This window comes from Drosophila albomicans, chromosome 2R (genome assembly GCF_009650485.2).
Source record: "Drosophila albomicans strain 15112-1751.03 chromosome 2R, ASM965048v2, whole genome shotgun sequence".
Classification (NCBI taxonomy): domain Eukaryota; kingdom Metazoa; phylum Arthropoda; class Insecta; order Diptera; family Drosophilidae; genus Drosophila; species Drosophila albomicans.
In genome coordinates, this window is record NC_047631.2 from 26,671,105 (window position 1) to 26,692,877 (window position 21,773).

The 21,773-nt window shown below is 37.2% G+C and overlaps 6 protein-coding genes across 12 annotated transcripts; 5 read left to right on the forward strand and 1 right to left on the reverse strand.

Annotated features, from left to right (window-relative positions):
* Positions 1–228: 228 nt before the first annotated feature.
* Positions 229–1,777, forward strand: LOC117575506 (probable enoyl-CoA hydratase echA8). Of its 3 annotated transcripts, XM_034259749.2 has the most exons (4): positions 229–257; positions 346–473; positions 540–1,328; positions 1,388–1,777. In XM_034259749.2, exons 2-4 carry the CDS (start codon positions 374–376, stop codon positions 1,654–1,656), a joined length of 1,158 nt encoding a protein of 385 aa, XP_034115640.1. In that variant the 5' UTR covers positions 229–257; positions 346–373; the 3' UTR covers positions 1,657–1,777. The 3 variants fall into 3 exon arrangements, with proteins under 3 accessions (XP_034115640.1, XP_051863347.1, XP_051863346.1); XM_052007387.1 differs by lacking the exon at positions 229–257 and having other exon boundaries at positions 264–473; positions 543–1,328; XM_052007386.1 differs by lacking the exon at positions 229–257 and having other exon boundaries at positions 267–473.
* A 587-nt stretch (positions 1,778–2,364) lies between these two features.
* LOC117575508 (acyl-CoA Delta-9 desaturase-like) lies at positions 2,365–5,256 on the forward strand. The gene is made up of 5 exons (XM_034259754.2): positions 2,365–2,582; positions 3,798–4,100; positions 4,158–4,494; positions 4,562–4,747; positions 4,810–5,256. The coding sequence occupies exons 2-5, from the start codon at positions 3,800–3,802 to the stop codon at positions 5,123–5,125; spliced, it is 1,140 nt and encodes a 379-aa protein (XP_034115645.1). The 5' UTR covers positions 2,365–2,582; positions 3,798–3,799; the 3' UTR covers positions 5,126–5,256.
* Positions 4,851–6,105, reverse strand: LOC117575519 (uncharacterized). The gene is made up of 2 exons (XM_034259766.2): positions 6,029–6,105; positions 4,851–5,825 (listed from the first exon to the last, which is right to left on the reverse strand). Exon 2 carries the CDS (start codon positions 5,730–5,732, stop codon positions 5,472–5,474), a length of 261 nt encoding a protein of 86 aa, XP_034115657.1. The 5' UTR covers positions 5,733–5,825; positions 6,029–6,105; the 3' UTR covers positions 4,851–5,471.
* A 278-nt stretch (positions 6,106–6,383) lies between these two features.
* On the forward strand, positions 6,384–19,338 carry LOC117575507 (acyl-CoA Delta-9 desaturase). 4 transcript variants are annotated; one of them, XM_034259753.2, is made up of 5 exons: positions 6,384–6,534; positions 12,075–12,400; positions 13,330–13,666; positions 13,729–13,914; positions 13,975–15,213. In XM_034259753.2, the coding sequence occupies exons 2-5, from the start codon at positions 12,088–12,090 to the stop codon at positions 14,291–14,293; spliced, it is 1,155 nt and encodes a 384-aa protein (XP_034115644.1). In that variant the 5' UTR covers positions 6,384–6,534; positions 12,075–12,087; the 3' UTR covers positions 14,294–15,213. The 4 variants fall into 4 exon arrangements, with proteins under 4 accessions (XP_034115644.1, XP_051863348.1, XP_034115642.1 ...); XM_052007388.1 differs by lacking the exons at positions 6,384–6,534; positions 13,975–15,213 and adding exons at positions 8,823–9,004; positions 18,100–19,338; XM_034259751.2 differs by lacking the exon at positions 6,384–6,534 and adding an exon at positions 8,823–9,004.
* Positions 16,169–17,587, forward strand: LOC117575512 (retinol dehydrogenase 12-like). The gene is made up of 5 exons (XM_034259759.2): positions 16,169–16,321; positions 16,387–16,638; positions 16,702–16,858; positions 16,915–17,174; positions 17,233–17,587. Exons 1-5 carry the CDS (start codon positions 16,314–16,316, stop codon positions 17,456–17,458), a joined length of 903 nt encoding a protein of 300 aa, XP_034115650.1. The 5' UTR covers positions 16,169–16,313; the 3' UTR covers positions 17,459–17,587.
* On the forward strand, positions 17,706–21,717 carry LOC117575511 (retinol dehydrogenase 12-like). Of its 2 annotated transcripts, XM_052007389.1 has the most exons (6): positions 17,706–17,926; positions 17,983–18,022; positions 20,552–20,763; positions 20,827–20,983; positions 21,040–21,299; positions 21,358–21,717. In XM_052007389.1, the coding sequence occupies exons 1-6, from the start codon at positions 17,916–17,918 to the stop codon at positions 21,581–21,583; spliced, it is 906 nt and encodes a 301-aa protein (XP_051863349.1). In that variant the 5' UTR covers positions 17,706–17,915; the 3' UTR covers positions 21,584–21,717. The 2 variants fall into 2 exon arrangements, with proteins under 2 accessions (XP_051863349.1, XP_034115649.1); XM_034259758.2 differs by lacking the exons at positions 17,706–17,926; positions 17,983–18,022 and adding an exon at positions 20,299–20,446 and having other exon boundaries at positions 20,512–20,763; positions 21,358–21,716.
* The last annotated feature ends 56 nt before the right edge of the window (positions 21,718–21,773 follow it).

The following is a 21,773-nucleotide window of genomic DNA, read 5'->3' on the forward strand; positions in this document are numbered from 1 at the left end:
TTACAAAAGTGGTATATTCCACAATTCAAAGAAAACTTTGTTTTTCACCAAGCATATTGTTAGATAGGACTGCAATTTATGAAAATAGTAATAAATTATATAAAGAGCAATTGTCGGTATTTAATTTAAAAATTAAAATGTCACGGTTATTACCTTCACGAATATTTCGGCTATTAACTATCGATTAAAGCTAACCTTTCAGCAATCGAATGCATTGACAGCGTTGTGGAGTTCAATATTAGTGGCAACGCTTTCCGGTACGACATTTATAAATTGTTTTGCAAATCAGGATAGCTTTGCACTTTTTTTTTTAGTTTTTGATAATTTACGTATACAAAATTAAAGGTTTTACCATCAAAGGACTACGTTAAATATGTTGCGCAAAATTGGACGGCAGCTAGGCCAGCAAGTTGGCCGGCAGTTGCGCTTTTCAGCCGGCCGCATGCTGAGCACAACTAACCAACTGCACAAAGGTAGTTAAAATAACGTGACATAATGTTTACCTACGGAATATATCAATAAAAATGCAATTTTTGCAGAAGCTGCAGCCGATGCTAAAGCGGAGCCAACGCCGCCCAAGTCTATTCTAGTTGAAAAGGACAAAAATATTACCGTAATCGGTATTAATAGGCCACAACAACGCAATGCAATCGACTCGATTACCGCCGCTCAACTTTGCGATGCGTTCTCTGCCTTTGAGGCTGATGACACATCCCCAGTGGCTGTACTCTATGGCGTTGGTGGCTCATTCTGCTCTGGTTTCGACATTCTAGAAATGAGCACAGACGAAAAAGAGGAAATAAGCGTGGATATACTAATGCGACCTGAGGGATCTGTGGGTCCCACAAGGCGTCAAATAAAAAAACCTGTAGTGTGTGGCATCAACGGTTACTGCATAGCCAATGGCTTGGAGCTGGCCCTGATGTGTGATCTTCGTGTCATGGAGGAGTCAGCCGTGCTGGGATTCTTCAACAGACGCTTTGGAGTGCCCATGCTGGATGGTGGCACCGTTCGATTGCCCGCCATGATTGGATTGTCGCGTGCGTTGGATTTGATACTGACTGGGCGGCCGGTAGGCTCACAGGAGGCACATGATATTGGACTAGTCAATCGCATTGTGCCCACGGGTACTGCTCTGGGCAATGCGCTGGAGTTGGCCAGTTGTCTAGCCAAGTTTCCACAGCGTGCTTTGAATCACGATCGCAACTCCGTTTATTCGGCTGCCTTCGAAACGTCGACGTTCCATCAGGCAGTGCAGAATGAGGTGATGTACACATCTCGCGAAATAATTGAGGACATGCAGAACGGCATCAAGTGGTTCAATCAAAGTAAGTAGACAACTAATGTTTATTAAAAAAAACTCTCCTTACTTATTCTCCCCTTGCAGCCTTCAAAGCCGACACAACACACTCCTGGCTGAAGCGGGATCGCTCAATGGCCGATTGGGATGATGAGGAAGTGGCAGAGGCAGCTGCAGAGAAAGAAACGAAGAAACAACAGGAGGAAGCCGCTGCAGTGGAGGCTGAAAAGCAAAAACAAGCAGAGAAGGCGCAAAAGAAGTCGAAAAAGACCGAAAAGGTTGAGGAAAAAGCGGCGGTCAAGGAAGGCGAACAAACCAGCGAGAAACCAAAGTCAGAAGAGGACCCAAAGAAATAAGATGACATAATAGATAACGCTGTGTATATATAATGTATAAGAACATCCTCACAAGCAGTTCAGAACTGACCGATTTGAATTTGTTAAATTATTTAAATACATAATAACCATAAACACAAAACGTATTGTGAACACTAGATGGCGCGCGCTAACGGCGACTACCGCATGTAGATGGCGCTTTCATTATCAAGCTAAACATTTGAAGGACAGAGCTTTCGGTTTTACCGCAGATAATGATAAGCAAAACAATCGCATACGTGAACGAACAGGCGGTTTTTTGCCGGCTGTGACTCAGACCGAACTGCCGATGAGATGCATTCGATTAAATGATCATCCCCAGACAGCGATGCAATACTTGAACTGTGCTCTTCTTTATTGAACATGTGTTCGATGGTGCACGTCCAAAGTCTTATTGCCTTAGTAATTAAATAAAAATCAGATTAATAACCTTCTTATAATGTGAAGTGGCGGCAAATTAAGGTATATACGCCTTGATAGTGGCTTGATAACGGCATCGTAGTAACGGAAATTAACAATAAATGATATAATATCCGCACCCATTCTCATGCGATCTATGTCTGTCATTCATCAGAAGATCATCTAACCCAAAAATAAAAATAATCTACATCAATAATAAACCATCAGGTCATAGTTAGATTAGAAGATCATTATTTCACTTAAATACGACGTGTCGCGCAATTCCGAAGCTTAGAATTCGAAATCGTCAAGTGTTATAGACGCACCTTTAACTAAACTCTCATCAACAATCGACTTGAGTGCACTATAATTGATTCAAAAGAAGGCACGATCGCCTCTAAGCTTCACAGTGGACACTCAGCCACCATCGGGAACGGTTGTGGTTCAAACTTTTGGAATATATTCTACTACCACAAGAAACCTATTTTAAAATCGCGACAAGAATTTTGGTAAGTCGATTAGTGAGAAAAATACATCAATGAGAGATAACAAAAGTGTTTGTGCAAAATTATCCCAAGTGCAAATATCCTGTTGATTAGTTAAACACGGCGGATGTCAGGCAAACTTTAAACCATTATTTTTAACCTTGTTGGACCTTGAATCTGCCAAGAAGATATCTTAATTAAGCATTTAGACCCCCCATTAACAAAGTTTGGTAAACAACGGAATTAAACGTGGAATTTGTACGACTAATTAGATTGAGATTAGAAATTCATGATCAATTAAAGGCGGAATTTTTACAAGTTTAAGGTGAATTAACATTGCTATTGGATTTTCTTTTTCTTTGTTTGGTATTCAAACGAATCTATTAAGTGCAGACAACATTGTAACTGAAATTATGCAAATTATATAAGAACTTTCGTAGTAAAAGGTATTGAACAGCATTTTAACAATGAAGAATATAAATTGCATTTAAAGTAAAGTTGCATACTCCAAATTTAAATTTTATTAAAAATATTTCATTATTTTGAAAGTGACACTACACTATAATAATTATGCATATTTTTCAGTTAGACTATAAAACAGTAATAAATGGTTTACATTTTCAATAAAGCCATAAACTACAAATTCTAAATGAAATAGAAAAATAATAATGAAATTCTTTAAATCATTACTAAAGAAAAAATAATAAGGAAATCCTTTTAAAATGCATCTAATAAACTATAAAGTATAAAGTAGCAAAATAATAATTTTAATGATTCTCAAGAAATTCATTATACTATATACATACATATTTAGTGATACAAAAATAGGTTTCAATTAATCTCTACCATATTATTAAATAAAATTTGTTTTAAAACTGTGATATTACAATTTAGCAATCACTTTAAAATAATTAAATACTAGAGAGTTATTAGATATAACATAAATTTCTGAAAGTGTGTGAAGATCATATTCAAGATGTAGAATAATAAAGAAATCCCTTCAATATAAGATACCTACAAATGTATTATTAAATAACATTTGTTTTAAAACTGTGATATTACAATTTAGTAATCACTATAAAATAATAAAATTCTCGTGAGTTATTAGATATAACACAAATTTCTGAAAGTGTGTGAAGATCATATTTAAGAAGTAGAATAATAAAGAAATCTCTTCAATATAACCTACAAATCTCTCTTATATAGATAAATGATCTAATACATTTCTTGCACTTGCAGCGATGCCGCCAAACGCCGTCTCTAGACCAGCGGACTCGTTACCAGCCTGTGGCAACGAGCAGGAGCTGCTGCAATCCAAAGAGAACCCAAATGCATCCAAGCAAACCGGAGTGCTCTTCGAGGCCGATGCGGAAACTAATGACTGCGCCCTGGCTGGTGACATAACGCAATTGAAGAAGGCCGATAAACGCAAATTAAAATGGGTCTGGCGTAATATTATTCTATTCGGTTATTTGCATTTGGCTGCTCTATACGGTGGATACTTATTCCTCTTTAAAGCCAAATGGGCAACGGTTGCATTCTGTATGTTAAAACATTTACATTTTACATTTCAAATTAACTTGATGATTTAAATTGCAGCTATTGTACTTTATACGATGGGCATGATCGGCATTACTGGAGGTGCCCATCGCCTGTGGGCGCATCGTTCCTACAAGGCCAAGTGGCCACTCCGCCTGATACTGATCACATTCAATACGATCGCCTTCCAAGATGCCGCCTTCCACTGGGCACGCGATCATCGCGTGCATCACAAGTACTCGGAAACCGATGCTGATCCTCATAATGCCACACGTGGTTTTTTCTTCTCGCATGTCGGTTGGCTGCTGTGCAAGAAGCATCCCGATGTGGTGGCCAAGGGCAAAGGCTTGGATCTGTCCGATCTGCGTGCCGATCGCATTCTCATGTTCCAGCTGAAGTGAGTGTCAACTTCATTTGAGTTCCAAATTTACTTGTTTGCTAATGTGTTTGTAAATATCTTGCAGATACTATTTGATTCTCATGCCACTGGCTTGCTTTATTCTGCCCACTTTGGCACCCATGTACCTGTGGAATGAGACGCTGATGAACTCGTGGTTTGTGGCCACCATGTTCCGTTGGTGCTTCCAGCTCAACATGACCTGGCTGGTGAACAGTGCTGCCCACAAATTTGGTGGACGTCCCTATGACAAGTATGTGGCTTTATCCTGCTGTTACTCTAGTTTACCTTAACTAATCTTGTATATCTTTGCAGGCACATCAATCCATCCCAGAGTCCTTACGTGTCCGCATTCACCTTCGGCGAAGGCTGGCACAACTATCATCATGTCTTCCCCTGGGATTACAAGACCGCCGAATGGGGCAGATATACGCTCAACATGACCACCGCGTTCATTGATTTCTTTGCCAAGATCGGCTGGGCCTACGATCTGAAATCGGTGGCACCCGAGACAATTGAGCGTCGTGTGCGACGCACTGGCGATGGCAGCCATGAACTGTGGGGTTGGGGGGACAAGGATCTCACCGAAGAGGATGTTAAGCATGTGCTGTTCGTTGACAAGACGAAGTAGAGAGAGAAATAGTACTTAAATTATATATTATACTATACTATTCTATATTATATATACTTTTTTTTATTTATGCACGCTAAGTTCGAGTTAGGGGAAAGGATACTATATTAATAAAATTGATAAATACTAAATATAACCATTTCTTTTTTTATAACACTTAACAACAGATTAACAACGTTTTGTGCTTGCTATCAGGTTTGTTTGTTTTTATGGAAGGTATAATTGTCTAGACGTTTGCAGGTGGCCCATCCGCTGATTGTTGTTCACCTAATCTCAAGTTTCGCATTATACGTGAGTGTGTTTTTCATTCGATAACACGCATATTAGTTAGTGAAATCCAGTTAAGTTAAACGAATGGACGGCCGGAACGTTTCTCTTTGGCATCCATGGTGTGTAATATAACGTCGGCAAGCGCCTTTGGATGGACACCTGCTCCAAGTAGTTCCAAGCATATGTCGAGGGCCTTAGCAGATAGTCGCGTGTTGATTAGCTCCGACATGCCATAAACCGCAATGCGCAGCACTGGCGAATTATTAACGAATTGTTTTAAATCGTTATTTCCCTCCACAGCGGAATTATTCCCGTCCCGATCACTCTGTTGTGTCATGTTGTTGCTGTTATCGTCTGTTCCGCTGATGATGATTGCGATAAGAACGCCGCCAGCATCAAAAGTTTCCAGAGATCTTTGCAATCGATGTGGCTGCCTCCCAATAGGTCAAATGTAGCGGGCAAACGTTGAAGATTATTTTTATGAGCCGTAAAAATTTATTAGTTCTAATAGAGTTAAGCAAAGACTTTCAAACGGAAGCAGTTACTTTGTTTATAAAACTAACATTTACTGCTACAAAACCAGCTGAGTGACGCTATTAAAATAGTTATCGAATAATTTATTCGATGTATTACCGTGAAGAGATCGTAAACAGCATCCTTTTAGTATAAAAATACCAGAAAATTTTAATTTTAAGGTAAACTAAATAGCGGGGGAAAGAATTTATTCAAATGCGGATAAAATGTTCTACAAAATGACTAGATTGCTTTTAAAAACACGTAAACAATAAACTGATTAAAGTGACAATTTTCGGGATTTCTGCACTTTGGTATATATCCATCTGTGATAAAATGAATATTTTTAGATATCTTGCTTTTGGTCACACGCCGGCAAAGAAAACAGCTTTGACACGGAAGGAACGAAACACACACACAACAAAAACTAAATTGCCAGAGAAACATTTTTTGGAATTATAATTATAATATACAATATTATTTAGATGCTATAATATTCATTGATTAATGCATCAATTTTGTTATCGATGTAAAAACATTGCTGATTAATTATTTCATTAAAAGTTCCCTGGAAATTTATTGCAAAAAGAAAAGGAAAAAATCTCATTGGAACAAAAGTGAAACAAGTAAGTGCACAATTCGTTAATTACTTTTCTGGTGACATTGTGCAATGCCATCAGCTGGAACATCTTCGAAGAACATGCAATTTTTGAATCACCGCATCGAAAGCAGCACGCGCTCTGTTTGCTCTGATTAAAAGAACATGCCATATTATCAAATCAGATAGTTACTTTTTTTTGTTTTTTTCCGATTTGTTTTTATTTGAATATATAAAATTTTAAAAGATTAGAATGTTGTCGTCCATAATATTTCTATATATTCTGTGTGCGCAGCACACTCCTTCAGTGACATCATTTCAATTGCAAATGACGCAAGGCTAGGATTTCTATTTCATTCCCTTTTACATTGTTTGAATGACGCGCAGCATTTCCAGGTTACATACTAGAATAACCTTGACTTCAGAATACCCTATAACAATCTGCCAAAGCTCTTGTTGTTGTTAATATTCATTGTTAAGATGGACGCATGTGGTATTTTATGGTGAAATTGAAAATATAATTGTGTATGTTCAAAGCACCCACAATCATAAATAAATAAAGTGATATAAAGATTTGATTTTCTTTAATCATTAAAATGTACGTATGTGTATAGGTTTATAGAAATCTTCGAATCCTTACAAGAAGTGTAAGTTAATACATTTTTGTTTATAGTCCAGATTTCTCTAACAATCAAATAAATTATAATAAATTTCTTTTGTATTTAAGTATATTTAATTTCAAGGCTATAGGACAGTGTCAGTATAATAATCGTATAATATAAGTCTTTTTATTTTTTTAATCTTCACTAGTAATTAAAATTAATGTTTCAGTTATTGTTTTGGCTAATGTGATTTTGTAGAAGTCGTCTATTTAATTGCCTCTCTGAGGTAATGGGTTTCTAACATATATGCAGCTAGTTATAGAGGGTTTTTATTCAATTGACAGGCAAATTATTAGAGGTCATGTTGTCGTTATCAGATCTTAGAGTTCATCTCCCTTCTATTTTTTCCACGCTGATGATCAATGCGCAATTGAATTTGCAGTTGTGATGATTAAATGAAATCTATATGCACATATGCAATGTACAGCAACTACATACGATAGATACATGGAAATACATTTGTATATTATGCCGAATGCAGCTGCTCGAGCACAAGTTCTATAATTTATCAAGAATACCAAAGTAAATTGCTTACAATCTTTTGATACCCTGTTTATACGCAGACACACATTTCCAATACAAATACTATACTAATTTAAATGAAAGAGAGGTCTTTGATTTAGCTAAAAGAACATGTTTCCGCGCTTATTATCAATGCAAATCTTATTCTTTTGTTAAACTTTTAACCAAGCTTGTCGAGTTTGAATATTGACAACAAACTATCAAATTTACTTTTAATATGCGCACGCTCAATACCCTTCAATAACATATATGAACGACTTTATTTATAATAAATTTAAATATTTAACATATTTGAGTAAGTTAAGAATATGAATATAAGATTTCAGATCATTGGATCTATTCTAATAAACAAATATATTTTTTCGATATAAATTCAATTGTATATGGAAAATAATATTAAAGAACAAATTGTTCAGATCGTTAATTATTTAAACAATTACATTGTACAAACAGCGACGCGCTAATGTAAATTATCAAATATGCAGATTTAAAGTGAATCGAAGTGCACAAAGTTCAGTATTGCCGTTAATGATACACGTATGCAGATCCATTCATCCATGTGCTACGCCTTCGATCGGTTAATAGTGACTGAGTTATTGACAATTTACTAACTCGCTGACTAACTTGTATCAATCCAAAGTACAATATCGAAAAGGTTAATAAATTGGTTAAAAGGCAAACAAAACCAGATTATTGGTAGCAGACTTGTACTCTGACCCCTAGTATTTGTGTGATTAGAAGCAGTTAGTATAATCTCATTTATGGTACTTTTCGAATACTAAGTACTTGAATGTCAAGTGGTCGAGACTTAATGGAAAAAAAATTAGATAATGTCAATAAAGATCATTTTAATTGAACAAAATTGAGCGAAAGTTTGAGCCATCCTTAAAATCCATTCATATGCATGTTTTGAATTTTGCGCACTATCTAAGCACAAATAATGAGTGCATTCTAATGACATTTAATCACAAATTGAAACCTACGTCTTACATACAACCAATACATATGGACATACATTGTCGGCGATATCAACAAATTGCAAAGAAAGGGGCTGCGTAATGTTTTCTGGCGTCGCGTCTCGCGTCAATCGCGCGACTGAAAAAACGTTTAAATTTTCGCAACCGTTCCACAAGTGCTCTCAGTTTGACTTGAGCGCGTAAAGCGTGTGGACGTGTTGACGTGTTGTCTCGCGTTTCTTGTGTGTGAAATTCATATTTGAAAATCTACTACCGCGTGTCCCTCTGAAACAAGAAAAACCGCGAAAAAAACAAAGTTTTTTGTTTGGAATCGTTGCAAAATTTAAAAGAAAAACAGGTTGGTGTTTATTTTGTGCATGCGACAGTTGATTGGTTACACGACAGGATTTGCAAGAGTTTACGTAAAAGCAGCCAGCAAGAGCAAGCAGCCACTAACGTCAATTTGTGATCAAATAAAGTAGTCGAAAAAAAAGCACCTCTACTACCCACACATACACATGCAACTGTCTGTCTGCCTGCATATGTGTGCGTTGTGTATTTACGCATTTAGGTAGTTCTTGTGTTATGCTGGCTCTTTGGTCTGTTTGCGAGATGCTTTCGCAAGCAAAAAGTCAGTGATGATGGTGCTTTGAAATCTGCACATGAAAAGCATTGAACCTCTTAAACGATGTTTTAAGTAGCTTTTTATAAGCTCCTCTACTCTCGATCTCTCGAACTTTTCTGAAGGCTGTACTTTAACGGTCAGGGCTCGCATTGTGAGTAGACGAAGGTTAAATATATTCAGATAAAAGCCTCCATTAACGTTAGCTTGGGGCGCTGCGCATTAATAAAAAACATACAACAAAAAAAACACATTCATATACTCAAGCTGTTTATTCAAACTATTCTAAAAATGTGTGTTTTATATAATATCGATTCTTTAAAATTGGGTTTCGCAATTAAATTAAAAATTATTCGCAACTTCATTATTTATTCGGGTTCGTCGAACCCCATCGCTGCGTTGTAATCAAATTAGTTGGGAGCCACCTTTGTTTGTTTTTTTTTTTAAACAAAATTAATCGTGTACTAGTTGTATAACATATGCACATACATTTCCATAGGAATCGTACAAATGTTCACGTGTGTTTTGACACAAATGTCGTTCGTTGTGTGTCTTTGAGTAGAATTCAGCAAATTGAATTTGCTTTTTGCAAATTGATGCATTCAACAATTTTGCCAAATAGATTAGACAAACATCAATAGAATTTGACCGAGTTGAGTCGAGTGAGAGTCGCAATATTCATCCGCCCGTCTCGTTCGTATCACGCATCTGCAGTGTGATTATGCCGGGTAAATGACTTTTCTCTCTTTGCCGTTTGCCATCTCTCTTCGTTTGTGTGCTTTGCTCTCTTGGTTACACGCCGCTGAAAGCATTTTGTCGTTGGCACACAACGTCATGGTCTTTTTTCAAGTTCAATATCAAAGCATCAAAGCATATGGCTTTTATCAGATGCGTACCCCGGTCGTGAAATTTCATGGAAACGCGACCAAAAAAGTTTATTTAGCCGGCATAGGCTGTAAGAGACAGACAGGCAGACAGACAATCCCTTACCGGTTCTTAGACACATTTTGAGAGCCAGACCAATCAGCTGTTTACACTCTCTCGCTCTTTCTCTGGGCGCTGGCTCTCACTTGTGCGCCATATTCGTTGAAACTTGGCTTGGCGTTGGCGATCTGCTGTTTGTTTTAAATGTATGTATGAGGGAATGTGCTTGCATGTGTGTGTGTTTGTATGAGTAAAAATCTAACTAGATTTCTTGTTCATGTTATTTTTCGTGTGCTTTCCAATGGCGCGCCATTATTGTTGTTTATACTTGACTTTCGTAGTAGGGAGGGACATCGTATGATTTTTTGTACACGTATTCACGTGGTTCAAGTTTCAATAATATGAATTATTTATGTATGTATGCACCTACATACTACATGAATATGTATATTTGTGTGTGTGCGGGTGCTGTACTCGCTGCTGCAGCAATTTACACCTTTAAGACTTATAAACACATACATTTGCAAGACTTGCATACGTCGTGCAAATTAGCATTGTGTTGACTTGTTTTTTAGCCAACGTGTAATTAAATTTGTATTTGGTTGTTGTCTTCATTTTATTGAAGGTACATAGACTCATTGGATTTCGTCATCTTTTTAAGAACCGGCATTTTGCTACCTTAAATCACGTAGACCAAGCGATAAGCTACCAATCTATTGACTATTGGACATTAAATGGCAACGTGTTTGCTGTTTATAAAACCCTGACCCTGAATAATGTATAAATATTTAGGATTCATATTTAGCATTATAGAAAAGTTGCAGACATCGCAATGTTATAAAACATACATATGTCTGTATATATATTTGCCACTATCGCACACTTTAAAAAGCTTTCGACACACGAAAAAGACCATTTGACTTTGCGCGAAGCTTGCGAAAGAGCGAAAGCTTCTTGTCGACAACTGTTTTTCGCATTCCCCTCAACAGTTTAAAACTTAACGCTCGATTGGCCGGTTGTTGTTCGCTCGGTAGTCAGAAATACAAAATTTGACTTGTTAGTGAGACATTAAAGAAGGTAAATTAAAGATGCCGTGTATGGTCATAAATTAATTGTGACAGCTGCAATGCATATCGCAATTAATGGTTGTTTCTTTTGACTGTCAGTTCAAATTAAAGTCTACCGCAAGCTAAACTTCACTGTTTATGTTTGTTTGCGGATGTGTGTGTGTGTGTATAACAGTTTAGTTGAAAATTTTCCATGACCCTGCGAACACACATACACGGAGAGGTTAATGCTTAATGCTTGGCCTTCACACTGTGTTGTGCGCCCAGTGACCCACAATGTGCAATTGTCTACACACTAACAAGCATTACAAATACAAGCGCGAGGCTGTGTGCGTGAGCGAAGAGTGCCAAAAACTAAAAGTGCCGCCCCTCGCTTTTGTCAGTAGGTGTTATTGCTCTCTCTCTCTGTCTCTCTTTCCCTTATGCCGGCATTTTAATTGTGCCAATCTACCTACGTGTTTGTTTGTGTGAGTAGCGTTTGCAGATATCCTTCGACAAGGACATTCACGAATTTATTGATTTTCCCGACCTGTGCCAAAGCCGCTTGTCAAAAATTTTAGCGTGAAAGTGTTTGAATAATGCACACATTGTTTGGCAATTATTTATTAGCTAGTTAAAGCAATTGTGTGTAGACACTTGTAGAGTTGCAAGTGTGACCACACAACTGCAATAAAAAATAAAGGTGCTCGTCTCGACTGCAGTTCAAAGCGTGTCAAGTTCAAATTAACACATTAGCTTAGCATAGTTAATTACCATTGCCTTAATGCATTCAAAAATACTTTAATGTGCGTGTTTTTTTTTTTTTTTGATTACAGCAACTGCTTAATTATGCCGCCCAACGCAACTGCTGGTGGACAAGCGATCACCGATTCGCTTATCTCTGCCGCTGCCGCAGCTGCAGCTGAATCGGAACAGAATCCGACCAAGTTGCAGGCTGATTCAACTGGTGTGCTCTTCGAGCAGGATGCTGAGACCATCGATGGCGGGCTGGTCAAGGATATCATTTCTATGAAAAAGGCGGATAAACGAAAACTTAAACTTGTCTGGCGTAATATTATACTTTTTGGATATCTCCATGTGGCTGCTGTTTACGGTGCCTGGCTGATGATCACCTCTGCCAAATGGCAGACAGGCTTACTCGGTAAGAAACTATTCGATTGTAGATGGCTTGACAACCCTACGTAGCTTAACTGTTGTGTGTACGTGTGTCCATAGTGTTGCCATCCTTGATTGGCGTGTGCCGACGTGCATATCAATATTTTCCGAGGTTATCAGCGTTGTTTTTTTGTCCAAATTTGGCGCTGATAACATTGAACAATGTCGGCTAGACAGACAAATGGCAAATAGCCAACGAAATCATGCGCCCTCGGTGCCCCTAAAGAACTTCAGACTCTATAGTACTTTCCATTCATTTCCGTTATGATCCCAAAAACAGATATCGTAAATATTTCCACATTAGCTTAACTATTAAAGAGTTTAGTCAAGTGGTCGCATATTTTGTTTATTTTAATGAATAGTTTAGACGTTTAGCGTGAAGTAAATCGACATGTGTTTAAACTTCAGATTTCTATTTAAATTCGTTGTGCTATAATAGAAACGAGCTAAGCAGTCATAAGAAATTCTATAGTTTATTTTATTTCCAAGTATTTACATATTTTGTATTGTTTATTTGTTTTTTAAATGGATAATTTCGACGTTCCGCGCAAAGTAAATCGACATGTGTTCAAGGCAGTTAGTTATATAACCAATACAGAAAATATTGAATATGCACCATTTGATGAAGTACTAAATGAAGTGCGCTTTACCATACGTAATACGAATCCTGTTTCCAATTTGAAGGAATTGGTTCGATCTTCGCTAATAAGCATGAACTTCTTGGACATTCTGTCTGTTAACGAAGACGGAACTGCGTATGGAATTCAGGATGTTAGCTATGTACTAGACAAGAATCAATTAGAGTCATAAACGAGGCCCTTTTTATAAAATTTATTAAATTTGTATAATTGTAGTATAGAAATAAATGTATAAAAGTAATTCAACTAATTGCGTTTCAATTTGTATCTCTTAAAGCTTTCGGTCTTTATGTCGCCTCTGGACTTGGCATCACGGCTGGAGCCCATCGTCTGTGGGCCCATCGTTCCTACAAGGCCAAGTGGCCACTGCGTCTGCTGCTGGTCATCTTCAACACGATTGCTTTCCAGGATGCCGCCTACCACTGGGCCCGCGATCATCGTGTGCACCACAAGTACTCGGAAACCGATGCTGATCCCCATAATGCCACACGTGGTTTCTTCTTCTCGCACATCGGCTGGCTGCTGTGCAAGAAGCACCCCGAGGTTAAGGCCAAGGGCAAGGGTGTTGATCTATCTGATCTGCGTGCTGATCCCATCCTGATGTTCCAGAAGAAGTAAGTGATCTCTTCATCTATTGCATTGTTCAACTGACTCACGTTTCTATCTTTAATTTCAGACACTACATGATTCTGATGCCTCTGGCTTGCTTCATTCTGCCCACTTTGGCTCCCATGTATTTCTGGAACGAATCGTTGATGAACGCTTGGTTCGTGGCCACCATGTTCCGTTGGTGCTTTATTCTGAATGTCACCTGGCTAGTGAACAGTGCTGCCCACAAATTCGGCAACCGTCCCTATGACAAGTGAGTGATGAGCTTTGCGATTTCTTTAGCGAGTTGGCTAACTGATTTTTCTTATTACAGAGACATCAACCCTGCTCAGAATGTTTCGGTTGCAGTGCTCGCTTTCGGTGAGGGATGGCACAACTATCATCATGTGTTCCCCTGGGATTACAAGACCGCTGAGTTTGGCAATTACTCTCTGAACTTGACCACAGCGTTCATCGATTTCTTTGCTCGCATTGGCTTGGCCTACGATCTGAAGAGCGTGTCCGTAGACATCATCAAGAAGCGCGTGAAGCGCACTGGCGATGGCTCCCATGCCACTTGGGGCTGGGGTGACAAGGATCAGCCCAAGGAGGAGATGGAGGATGCGTTGATCACCCACAAGAAGAGCGAATAAACGGATGGAATTGCGTAATACGCGTTTTTAGCCAACATTCACTGAAATTGAATCAAAACGATAAAGGGAAGAAATTAAGCATATGAAGTCAAAACAGAAAGGAAGTAATGTGAGAAAAGAGAGTAAAAACAGATGGAAAGAAGATTTTCATTAAAAAATTATGTCCGTATGTGAAAGATGTTTAAGATAGCAACCTAAACGCAAAAGGAAATGGAAAAGCTAAGACAAAAAACCCCTTTAAATAATTTTAAGTAATAATGTTGATGATAAATATCTGTTGTTTATCAATAACTGTATACCGTCTGTGTTAAACCAGCTCTGGAATGTTTTATCGCTCCGTAATTGCTATTTGGAGACACATATAAGCCGTCGATTTGAACATATGGATATGGAAGCCAACACACAAGTACAGAGTACTTGGGGCAACCAACACAAACACTGTCGACGGCTTAAAAATTTATCTTTATATTTATCCCCAGATTACTCTATACTCTAATCATAAGTTGTATTCACGATACAATCAATCGATTATGTTTTGCAGCCCTCCACCACGAACACTAATAGCTCCGCACAATCAGAAAGAAATCCGAAATTTAGTTGAATTCAATGAATCTGAAATAATACAAAAAAAGAAAATTTATGAGTTTACACACACACATACACACACAGAAAACATAATATACCTGCAACACTTTTACGAAAGATTTTAGTAATTATATTAAGCCAAAAACTAAAGAGGAATACGAAAGAAATCATTATATATACAAATATATATTATACGTTTACGATATAATTAAAAACACACAAACAAAATATAAGCGAACTACTAACACCCTACTAAAAGCTTCGCGCCAAAAAAAAACAAAGAAAATTGTTACAAATAAAATCGAAAAACTCTTCGTTTTAGCTTGTAATCCCAAGTATGCTCTGACTTTTTCTTCAATCTGTCATTTGAAAACGTTTTCTATTGAAAATCGGCATAACTTCTCCTCAGCTCAATCGAAACGTATCCAAACTCAAAGCAACGAAACGTTTTTAGAGCAATTCTATTGTTATTGATATTATATTTATTTTTTGACCAAATTTATTTTGTCAATCGATTTTATTTTATTTGTGATTTACCATGGATCAATTTGGAGTACGCAAGTCGATCAATCGCAATGTGTATAAGGCAATGCTATTCTTGCAGTCGTCTAACCAGAGTTTTCTTGTTGAAGATGAGATTGCTAATCGCGTAAAAAAGCAAATGCGAGGCAAGAAGGATTGTGCTGACATGGAAATTCATCAATCGCTATTCAATCTCGCCCAACTGGGAATTATTACTTGTTTTGGTTCCTCGAACTATTCCGTTAGCCACTATTTGAACCCCGCTGGTCTATTTAAGGACTTAAAAAAACCGGTAAAGGCAAAAGTATCAAGGAAAAAGATACTGGATGCTGCCATCAAAAAAGGCAGAGTCACTAAGGCAAAAACTCGTGTACTTAAGAAACGTGGTGAACGTGATGTTCCAAATCCGATACGGATTCAAAATTTTCCGATGGCAAATTCGGCTGTGATGTGCAATGAATGTATGCCTGTTGTTAGACGCTTTACTAGATCAATGGGATCTCTGAATCTAGGAGGTTCTCCCAGTGATTTTGTGAAGAAAGAAAAATCGGATCCCGAGGAGAGACCCAAGAAAACCCATAAGACCATAAAAATTGAATTGTTATAAGTACGTTAAATAAATTAAGTTATTAGGTTCAATAAATTTCATTTAGTCAATAAGCTTTCGAGTAACGACCTATTGCTAAAACTTTAGTTGACCTATCACTTAAAGCTTTATCGAGCTTTTTATTTGTTTGAACGTTTTGCTGGGCTTCAAATTTTAGGTTACCATCGTACTTGGTGTGATAATTTACTAATATTCATGATGATTTTGCACTTAATTATTTGTTAGAACTATAAAAAACGTTCCGACAGTATTTTGCGTGGCAGTCAACATTACAGTTAGCTATAGTTCAGATCAAGTCGCAAAAAAATGTGCAAGTGAGTGAAACGGCATCAAGTATTATGAATAAATTAACATATGTAAACATATTATACATTTTTAGAAACGGCAAGTTTACGGTAAAAACCAATGAAACCGGAAAGGTATTCATTGTAACCGGTTCCAATACGGGAATTGGTAAGGAGACTGTCTGGGAGCTGGCACGGCGTGGAGCCACCGTCTATATGGGATGTCGGGACAAAGTCCGGGCGGAGGAAGCGCGACGTGAAATTATTGAGGATACCAAGAATCAAAATATCTTTTTCATTGAGCTTGACTTGTCATCTCTGGATTCCGTGCGCAAATTTGTGGAAGTGTGAGTCTAGGAATAAATTTTTAATTTTTTCTTTATTTCAATATGAATGCTATATATTGATAGTTATAAACAACAAGAAGATCGACTGGATGTTTTGATTAATAATGCTGGCGTAATGCTCGGACCTCGCAAATTAACTAAAGAAGGATTCGAATGGCAGCTGGGTGTTAATCATATGGGACCATTTCTACTAACTATTCTATTACTGGATCTTCTGAAGGTATGCTAAAAAAAAATAAAATATTTTTATATTCTAATCCATTTGTTTTTTTTAAGAAATCCGCACCCAGTCGTATTGTGAATGTCTCCAGCGTATCGCACAGCTATGGAAATCTTAACATAAAAGATTTAAATAGTGAGAAATCCTACAGTGAGGTCGGTGCCTATAATCAGAGCAAGTTGGCGAATGTGTTATTTACACGCGAGTTGGCAGCACGTTTGGAAGGAACTGGAGTAACGGTCAATGCCTTGCATCCCGGTGTTGTCGATACCGATATTACAAGGAATATCATATTCTTAAAAATCAATTTTGGCAAGTAAGTTTATCGCAAAAACCATTGCTAATCGTAAAATATATATTTATTTCGCTTTTAGAGGTGTGAAGTATATGGCAAAGCCATTCATAAAGAGTGCTAAGAGCGGTGCCCAAACTACTTTGTATGCAGCTCTTCATCCGGATCTGGAACGTGTAACTGGCTTATATTTTGTCGATTGCAAGCCGAAGAATGTATCCAAGGCTGCCACAAATGAGGAAACTGCTAAATTTCTGTGGACAGAGAGTGAAAAGTGGACAGGTGCACCAACTGTTCCATTAAATTAACTTTAATTGAGTTTTGTAGTTGCCGACAAAGTTTTATTTGTAATCGATCACTTCAACATAGTATGTGACGATCAATTTATCAGCTAAGAAACTAAAAACAAAGAGTATTAAATAAAACATTTAATAATGTACTTTAAGTTAAATTCGTTTTACTAATTTAATGAGCTTTCGATTATATTTGCCAAACTTAATTTCTAGTTAAGCTTTCACTTTTCATCTTTGAGTTTATTCTTGATATACAACGTTCATGTTCTAGGGTATCCAATCTTTGGGCTGCCTTTGTTCTCCATTAAACCGGTTGCTCGTATAATATATGATTATCGTGATTCTGCACTTTGCCCAGGTGCTTAATTGCAGCTCGGGAAAAATTATAAAAGAAGCTCGGAACTATATTCTGCGTCTCAGTCAACATTATAGCTAGTTAAAGTCAAGATCAATATATTGCAAAAAAATAAAAATGTGCTGCAGGTGAACTATAACGAATATACTATATATAAACATACTATATATTACACATTTTATAGAGCGGGTCAGTTTACAGAACAAACAAATGAAGAGGGCAAGGTATTCATTGTAACCGGTTCCAATACGGGAATTGCGATTTCTTTAGCGAGTTGGCTAACTGATTTTTCTTATTACAGAGACATCAACCCTGCTCAGAATGTTTCGGTTGCAGTGCTCGCTTTCGGTGAGGGATGGCACAACTATCATCATGTGTTCCCCTGGGATTACAAGACCGCTGAGTTTGGCAATTACTCTCTGAACTTGACCACAGCGTTCATCGATTTCTTTGCTCGCATTGGCTTGGCCTACGATCTGAAGAGCGTGTCCGTAGACATCATCAAGAAGCGCGTGAAGCGCACTGGCGATGGCTCCCATGCCACTTGGGGCTGGGGTGACAAGGATCAGCCCAAGGAGGAGATGGAGGATGCGTTGATCACCCACAAGAAGAGCGAATAAACGGATGGAATTGCGTAATACGCGTTTTTAGCCAACATTCACTGAAATTGAATCAAAACGATAAAGGGAAGAAATTAAGCATATGAAGTCAAAACAGAAAGGAAGTAATGTGAGAAAAGAGAGTAAAAACAGATGGAAAGAAGATTTTCATTAAAAAATTATGTCCGTATGTGAAAGATGTTTAAGATAGCAACCTAAACGCAAAAGGAAATGGAAAAGCTAAGACAAAAAACCCCTTTAAATAATTTTAAGTAATAATGTTGATGATAAATATCTGTTGTTTATCAATAACTGTATACCGTCTGTGTTAAACCAGCTCTGGAATGTTTTATCGCTCCGTAATTGCTATTTGGAGACACATATAAGCCGTCGATTTGAACATATGGATATGGAAGCCAACACACAAGTACAGAGTACTTGGGGCAACCAACACAAACACTGTCGACGGCTTAAAAATTTATCTTTATATTTATCCCCAGATTACTCTATACTCTAATCATAAGTTGTATTCACGATACAATCAATCGATTATGTTTTGCAGCCCTCCACCACGAACACTAATAGCTCCGCACAATCAGAAAGAAATCCGAAATTTAGTTGAATTCAATGAATCTGAAATAATACAAAAAAAGAAAATTTATGAGTTTACACACACACATACACACACAGAAAACATAATATACCTGCAACACTTTTACGAAAGATTTTAGTAATTATATTAAGCCAAAAACTAAAGAGGAATACGAAAGAAATCATTATATATACAAATATATATTATACGTTTACGATATAATTAAAAACACACAAACAAAATATAAGCGAACTACTAACACCCTACTAAAAGCTTCGCGCCAAAAAAAAACAAAGAAAATTGTTACAAATAAAATCGAAAAACTCTTCGTTTTAGCTTGTAATCCCAAGTATGCTCTGACTTTTTCTTCAATCTGTCATTTGAAAACGTTTTCTATTGAAAATCGGCATAACTTCTCCTCAGCTCAATCGAAACGTATCCAAACTCAAAGCAACGAAACGTTTTTAGAGCAATTCTATTGTTATTGATATTATATTTATTTTTTGACCAAATTTATTTTGTCAATCGATTTTATTTTATTTGTGATTTACCATGGATCAATTTGGAGTACGCAAGTCGATCAATCGCAATGTGTATAAGGCAATGCTATTCTTGCAGTCGTCTAACCAGAGTTTTCTTGTTGAAGATGAGATTGCTAATCGCGTAAAAAAGCAAATGCGAGGCAAGAAGGATTGTGCTGACATGGAAATTCATCAATCGCTATTCAATCTCGCCCAACTGGGAATTATTACTTGTTTTGGTTCCTCGAACTATTCCGTTAGCCACTATTTGAACCCCGCTGGTCTATTTAAGGACTTAAAAAAACCGGTAAAGGCAAAAGTATCAAGAAAAAAGAAACTGGATGCTGCCATCAAAAAAGGCAGAGTCACTAAGGCAAAAACTCGTGTACTTAAGAAACGTGGTGAACGTGATGTTCCAAATCCGATACGGATTCAAAATTTTCCGATGGCAAATTCGGCTGTGATGTGCAATGAATGTATGCCTGTTGTTAGACGCTTTACTAGATCAATGGGATCTCTGAATCTAGGAGGTTCTCCCAGTGATTTTGTGAAGAAAGAAAAATCGGATCCCGAGGAGAGACCCAAGAAAACCCATAAGACCATAAAAATTGAATTGTTATAAGTACGTTAAATAAATTAAGTTATTAGGTTCAATAAATTTCATTTAGTCAATAAGCTTTCGAGTAACGACCTATTGCTAAAACTTTAGTTGACCTATCACTTAAAGCTTTATCGAGCTTTTTATTTGTTTGAACGTTTTGCTGGGCTTCAAATTTTAGGTTACCATCGTACTTGGTGTGATAATTTACTAATATTCATGATGATTTTGCACTTAATTATTTGTTAGAACTATAAAAAACGTTCCGACAGTATTTTGCGTGGCAGTCAACATTACAGTTAGCTATAGTTCAGATCAAGTCGCAAAAAAATGTGCAAGTGAGTGAAACGGCATCAAGTATTATGAATAAATTAACATATGTAAACATATTATACATTTTTAGAAACGGCAAGTTTACGGTAAAAACCAATGAAACCGGAAAGGTATTCATTGTAACCGGTTCCAATACGGGAATTGGTAAGGAGACTGTCTGGGAGCTGGCACGGCGAGGAGCCACCGTCTATATGGCATGTCGGGACAAAGTCCGGGCGGAAGAGGCGCGACGTGAAATTATTGAGGATACCAAGAATCAAAATATCTTTTTCATTGAGCTTGACTTGTCATCTCTGGATTCCGTGCGCAAATTTGTGGAAGTGTGAGTCTAGGAATAAATTTTTAATTTTTTCTTTATTTCAATATGAATGCTATATATTGATAGTTATAAACAACAAGAAGATCGACTGGATGTTTTGATTAATAATGCTGGCGTAATGCTCGGACCTCGCAAATTAACTAAAGAAGGATTCGAATGGCAGCTGGGTGTTAATCATATGGGACCATTTCTACTAACTATTCTATTACTGGATCTTCTGAAGGTATGCTAAAAAAAAATAAAATATTTTTATATTCTAATCCATTTGTTTTTTTTAAGAAATCCGCACCCAGTCGTATTGTGAATGTCTCCAGCGTATCGCACAGCTATGGAAATCTTAACATAAAAGATTTAAATAGTGAGAAATCCTACAGTGAGGTCGGTGCCTATAATCAGAGCAAGTTAGCGAATGTGTTATTTACACGCGAGTTGGCAGCACGCTTGGAAGGAACTGGAGTAACGGTCAATGCATTGCATCCCGGTGTTGTCGATACCGATATTACAAGGAATATCATATTCTTAAAAATCAATTTTGGAAAGTAAGTTTATCGCAAAAACCATTGCTAATCGTAAATTATATATTTATTTCGCTTTTAGAGGTGTGAAGTACATGGCAAAGCCATTCATAAAGAGTGCTAAGAGCGGTGCCCAAACTACTTTGTATGCAGCTCTTCATCCGGATCTGGAACGTGTAACTGGCTTATATTTTGTCGATTGCAAGCCGAAGAATGTATCCAAGGCTGCCACAAATGAGGAAACTGCTAAATTTCTCTGGACAGAGAGTGAAAAGTGGACAGGTGCACCAACTGTTCTATTAAATTAACTTTAATTGAGTTTTGTAGTTGCCGACAAAGTTTTATTTGTAATCGATCACTTCAACATAGTATGTGACGATCAATTTATCAGCTAAGAAACTAAAAACAAAGAGTATTAAATAAAACATTTAATAATGAACTTTAAGTTAAATTCGTTTTACTAATTTAATGAGCTTTCGATTATATTTGCCAAACTTA

Excerpts from the sequence above, each read along its gene's own strand:
- LOC117575506 (XM_034259749.2), top strand. The coding sequence starts at position 374 with ATGTTGCGCAAAATTGGACGGCAGCTAGGCCAGCAAGTTGGCCGGCAG. Across the intron at positions 474-539 it reads AACTAACCAACTGCACAAAG|AAGCTGCAGCCGATGCTAAA; the intron begins GTAGTTAAAATA and ends CAATTTTTGCAG. Across the intron at positions 1,329-1,387 it reads CATCAAGTGGTTCAATCAAA|CCTTCAAAGCCGACACAACA; the intron begins GTAAGTAGACAA and ends CTCCCCTTGCAG.
- LOC117575508 (XM_034259754.2), top strand. The coding sequence starts at position 3,800 with ATGCCGCCAAACGCCGTCTCTAGACCAGCGGACTCGTTACCAGCCTGT. Across the intron at positions 4,101-4,157 it reads ATGGGCAACGGTTGCATTCT|CTATTGTACTTTATACGATG; the intron begins GTATGTTAAAAC and ends TTTAAATTGCAG. Across the intron at positions 4,748-4,809 it reads GGTGGACGTCCCTATGACAA|GCACATCAATCCATCCCAGA; the intron begins GTATGTGGCTTT and ends ATATCTTTGCAG.
- LOC117575519 (XM_034259766.2), bottom strand. The coding sequence starts at position 5,732 with ATGACACAACAGAGTGATCGGGACGGGAATAATTCCGCTGTGGAGGGA.
- LOC117575507 (XM_034259753.2), top strand. The coding sequence starts at position 12,088 with ATGCCGCCCAACGCAACTGCTGGTGGACAAGCGATCACCGATTCGCTT. Across the intron at positions 13,667-13,728 it reads ATCCTGATGTTCCAGAAGAA|ACACTACATGATTCTGATGC; the intron begins GTAAGTGATCTC and ends CTTTAATTTCAG. Across the intron at positions 13,915-13,974 it reads GGCAACCGTCCCTATGACAA|AGACATCAACCCTGCTCAGA; the intron begins GTGAGTGATGAG and ends TTCTTATTACAG.
- LOC117575512 (XM_034259759.2), top strand. Across the intron at positions 16,859-16,914 it reads TATTACTGGATCTTCTGAAG|AAATCCGCACCCAGTCGTAT; the intron begins GTATGCTAAAAA and ends GTTTTTTTTAAG. Across the intron at positions 17,175-17,232 it reads TTAAAAATCAATTTTGGCAA|AGGTGTGAAGTATATGGCAA; the intron begins GTAAGTTTATCG and ends TTTCGCTTTTAG.
- LOC117575511 (XM_052007389.1), top strand. Across the intron at positions 20,984-21,039 it reads TATTACTGGATCTTCTGAAG|AAATCCGCACCCAGTCGTAT; the intron begins GTATGCTAAAAA and ends GTTTTTTTTAAG. Across the intron at positions 21,300-21,357 it reads TTAAAAATCAATTTTGGAAA|AGGTGTGAAGTACATGGCAA; the intron begins GTAAGTTTATCG and ends TTTCGCTTTTAG.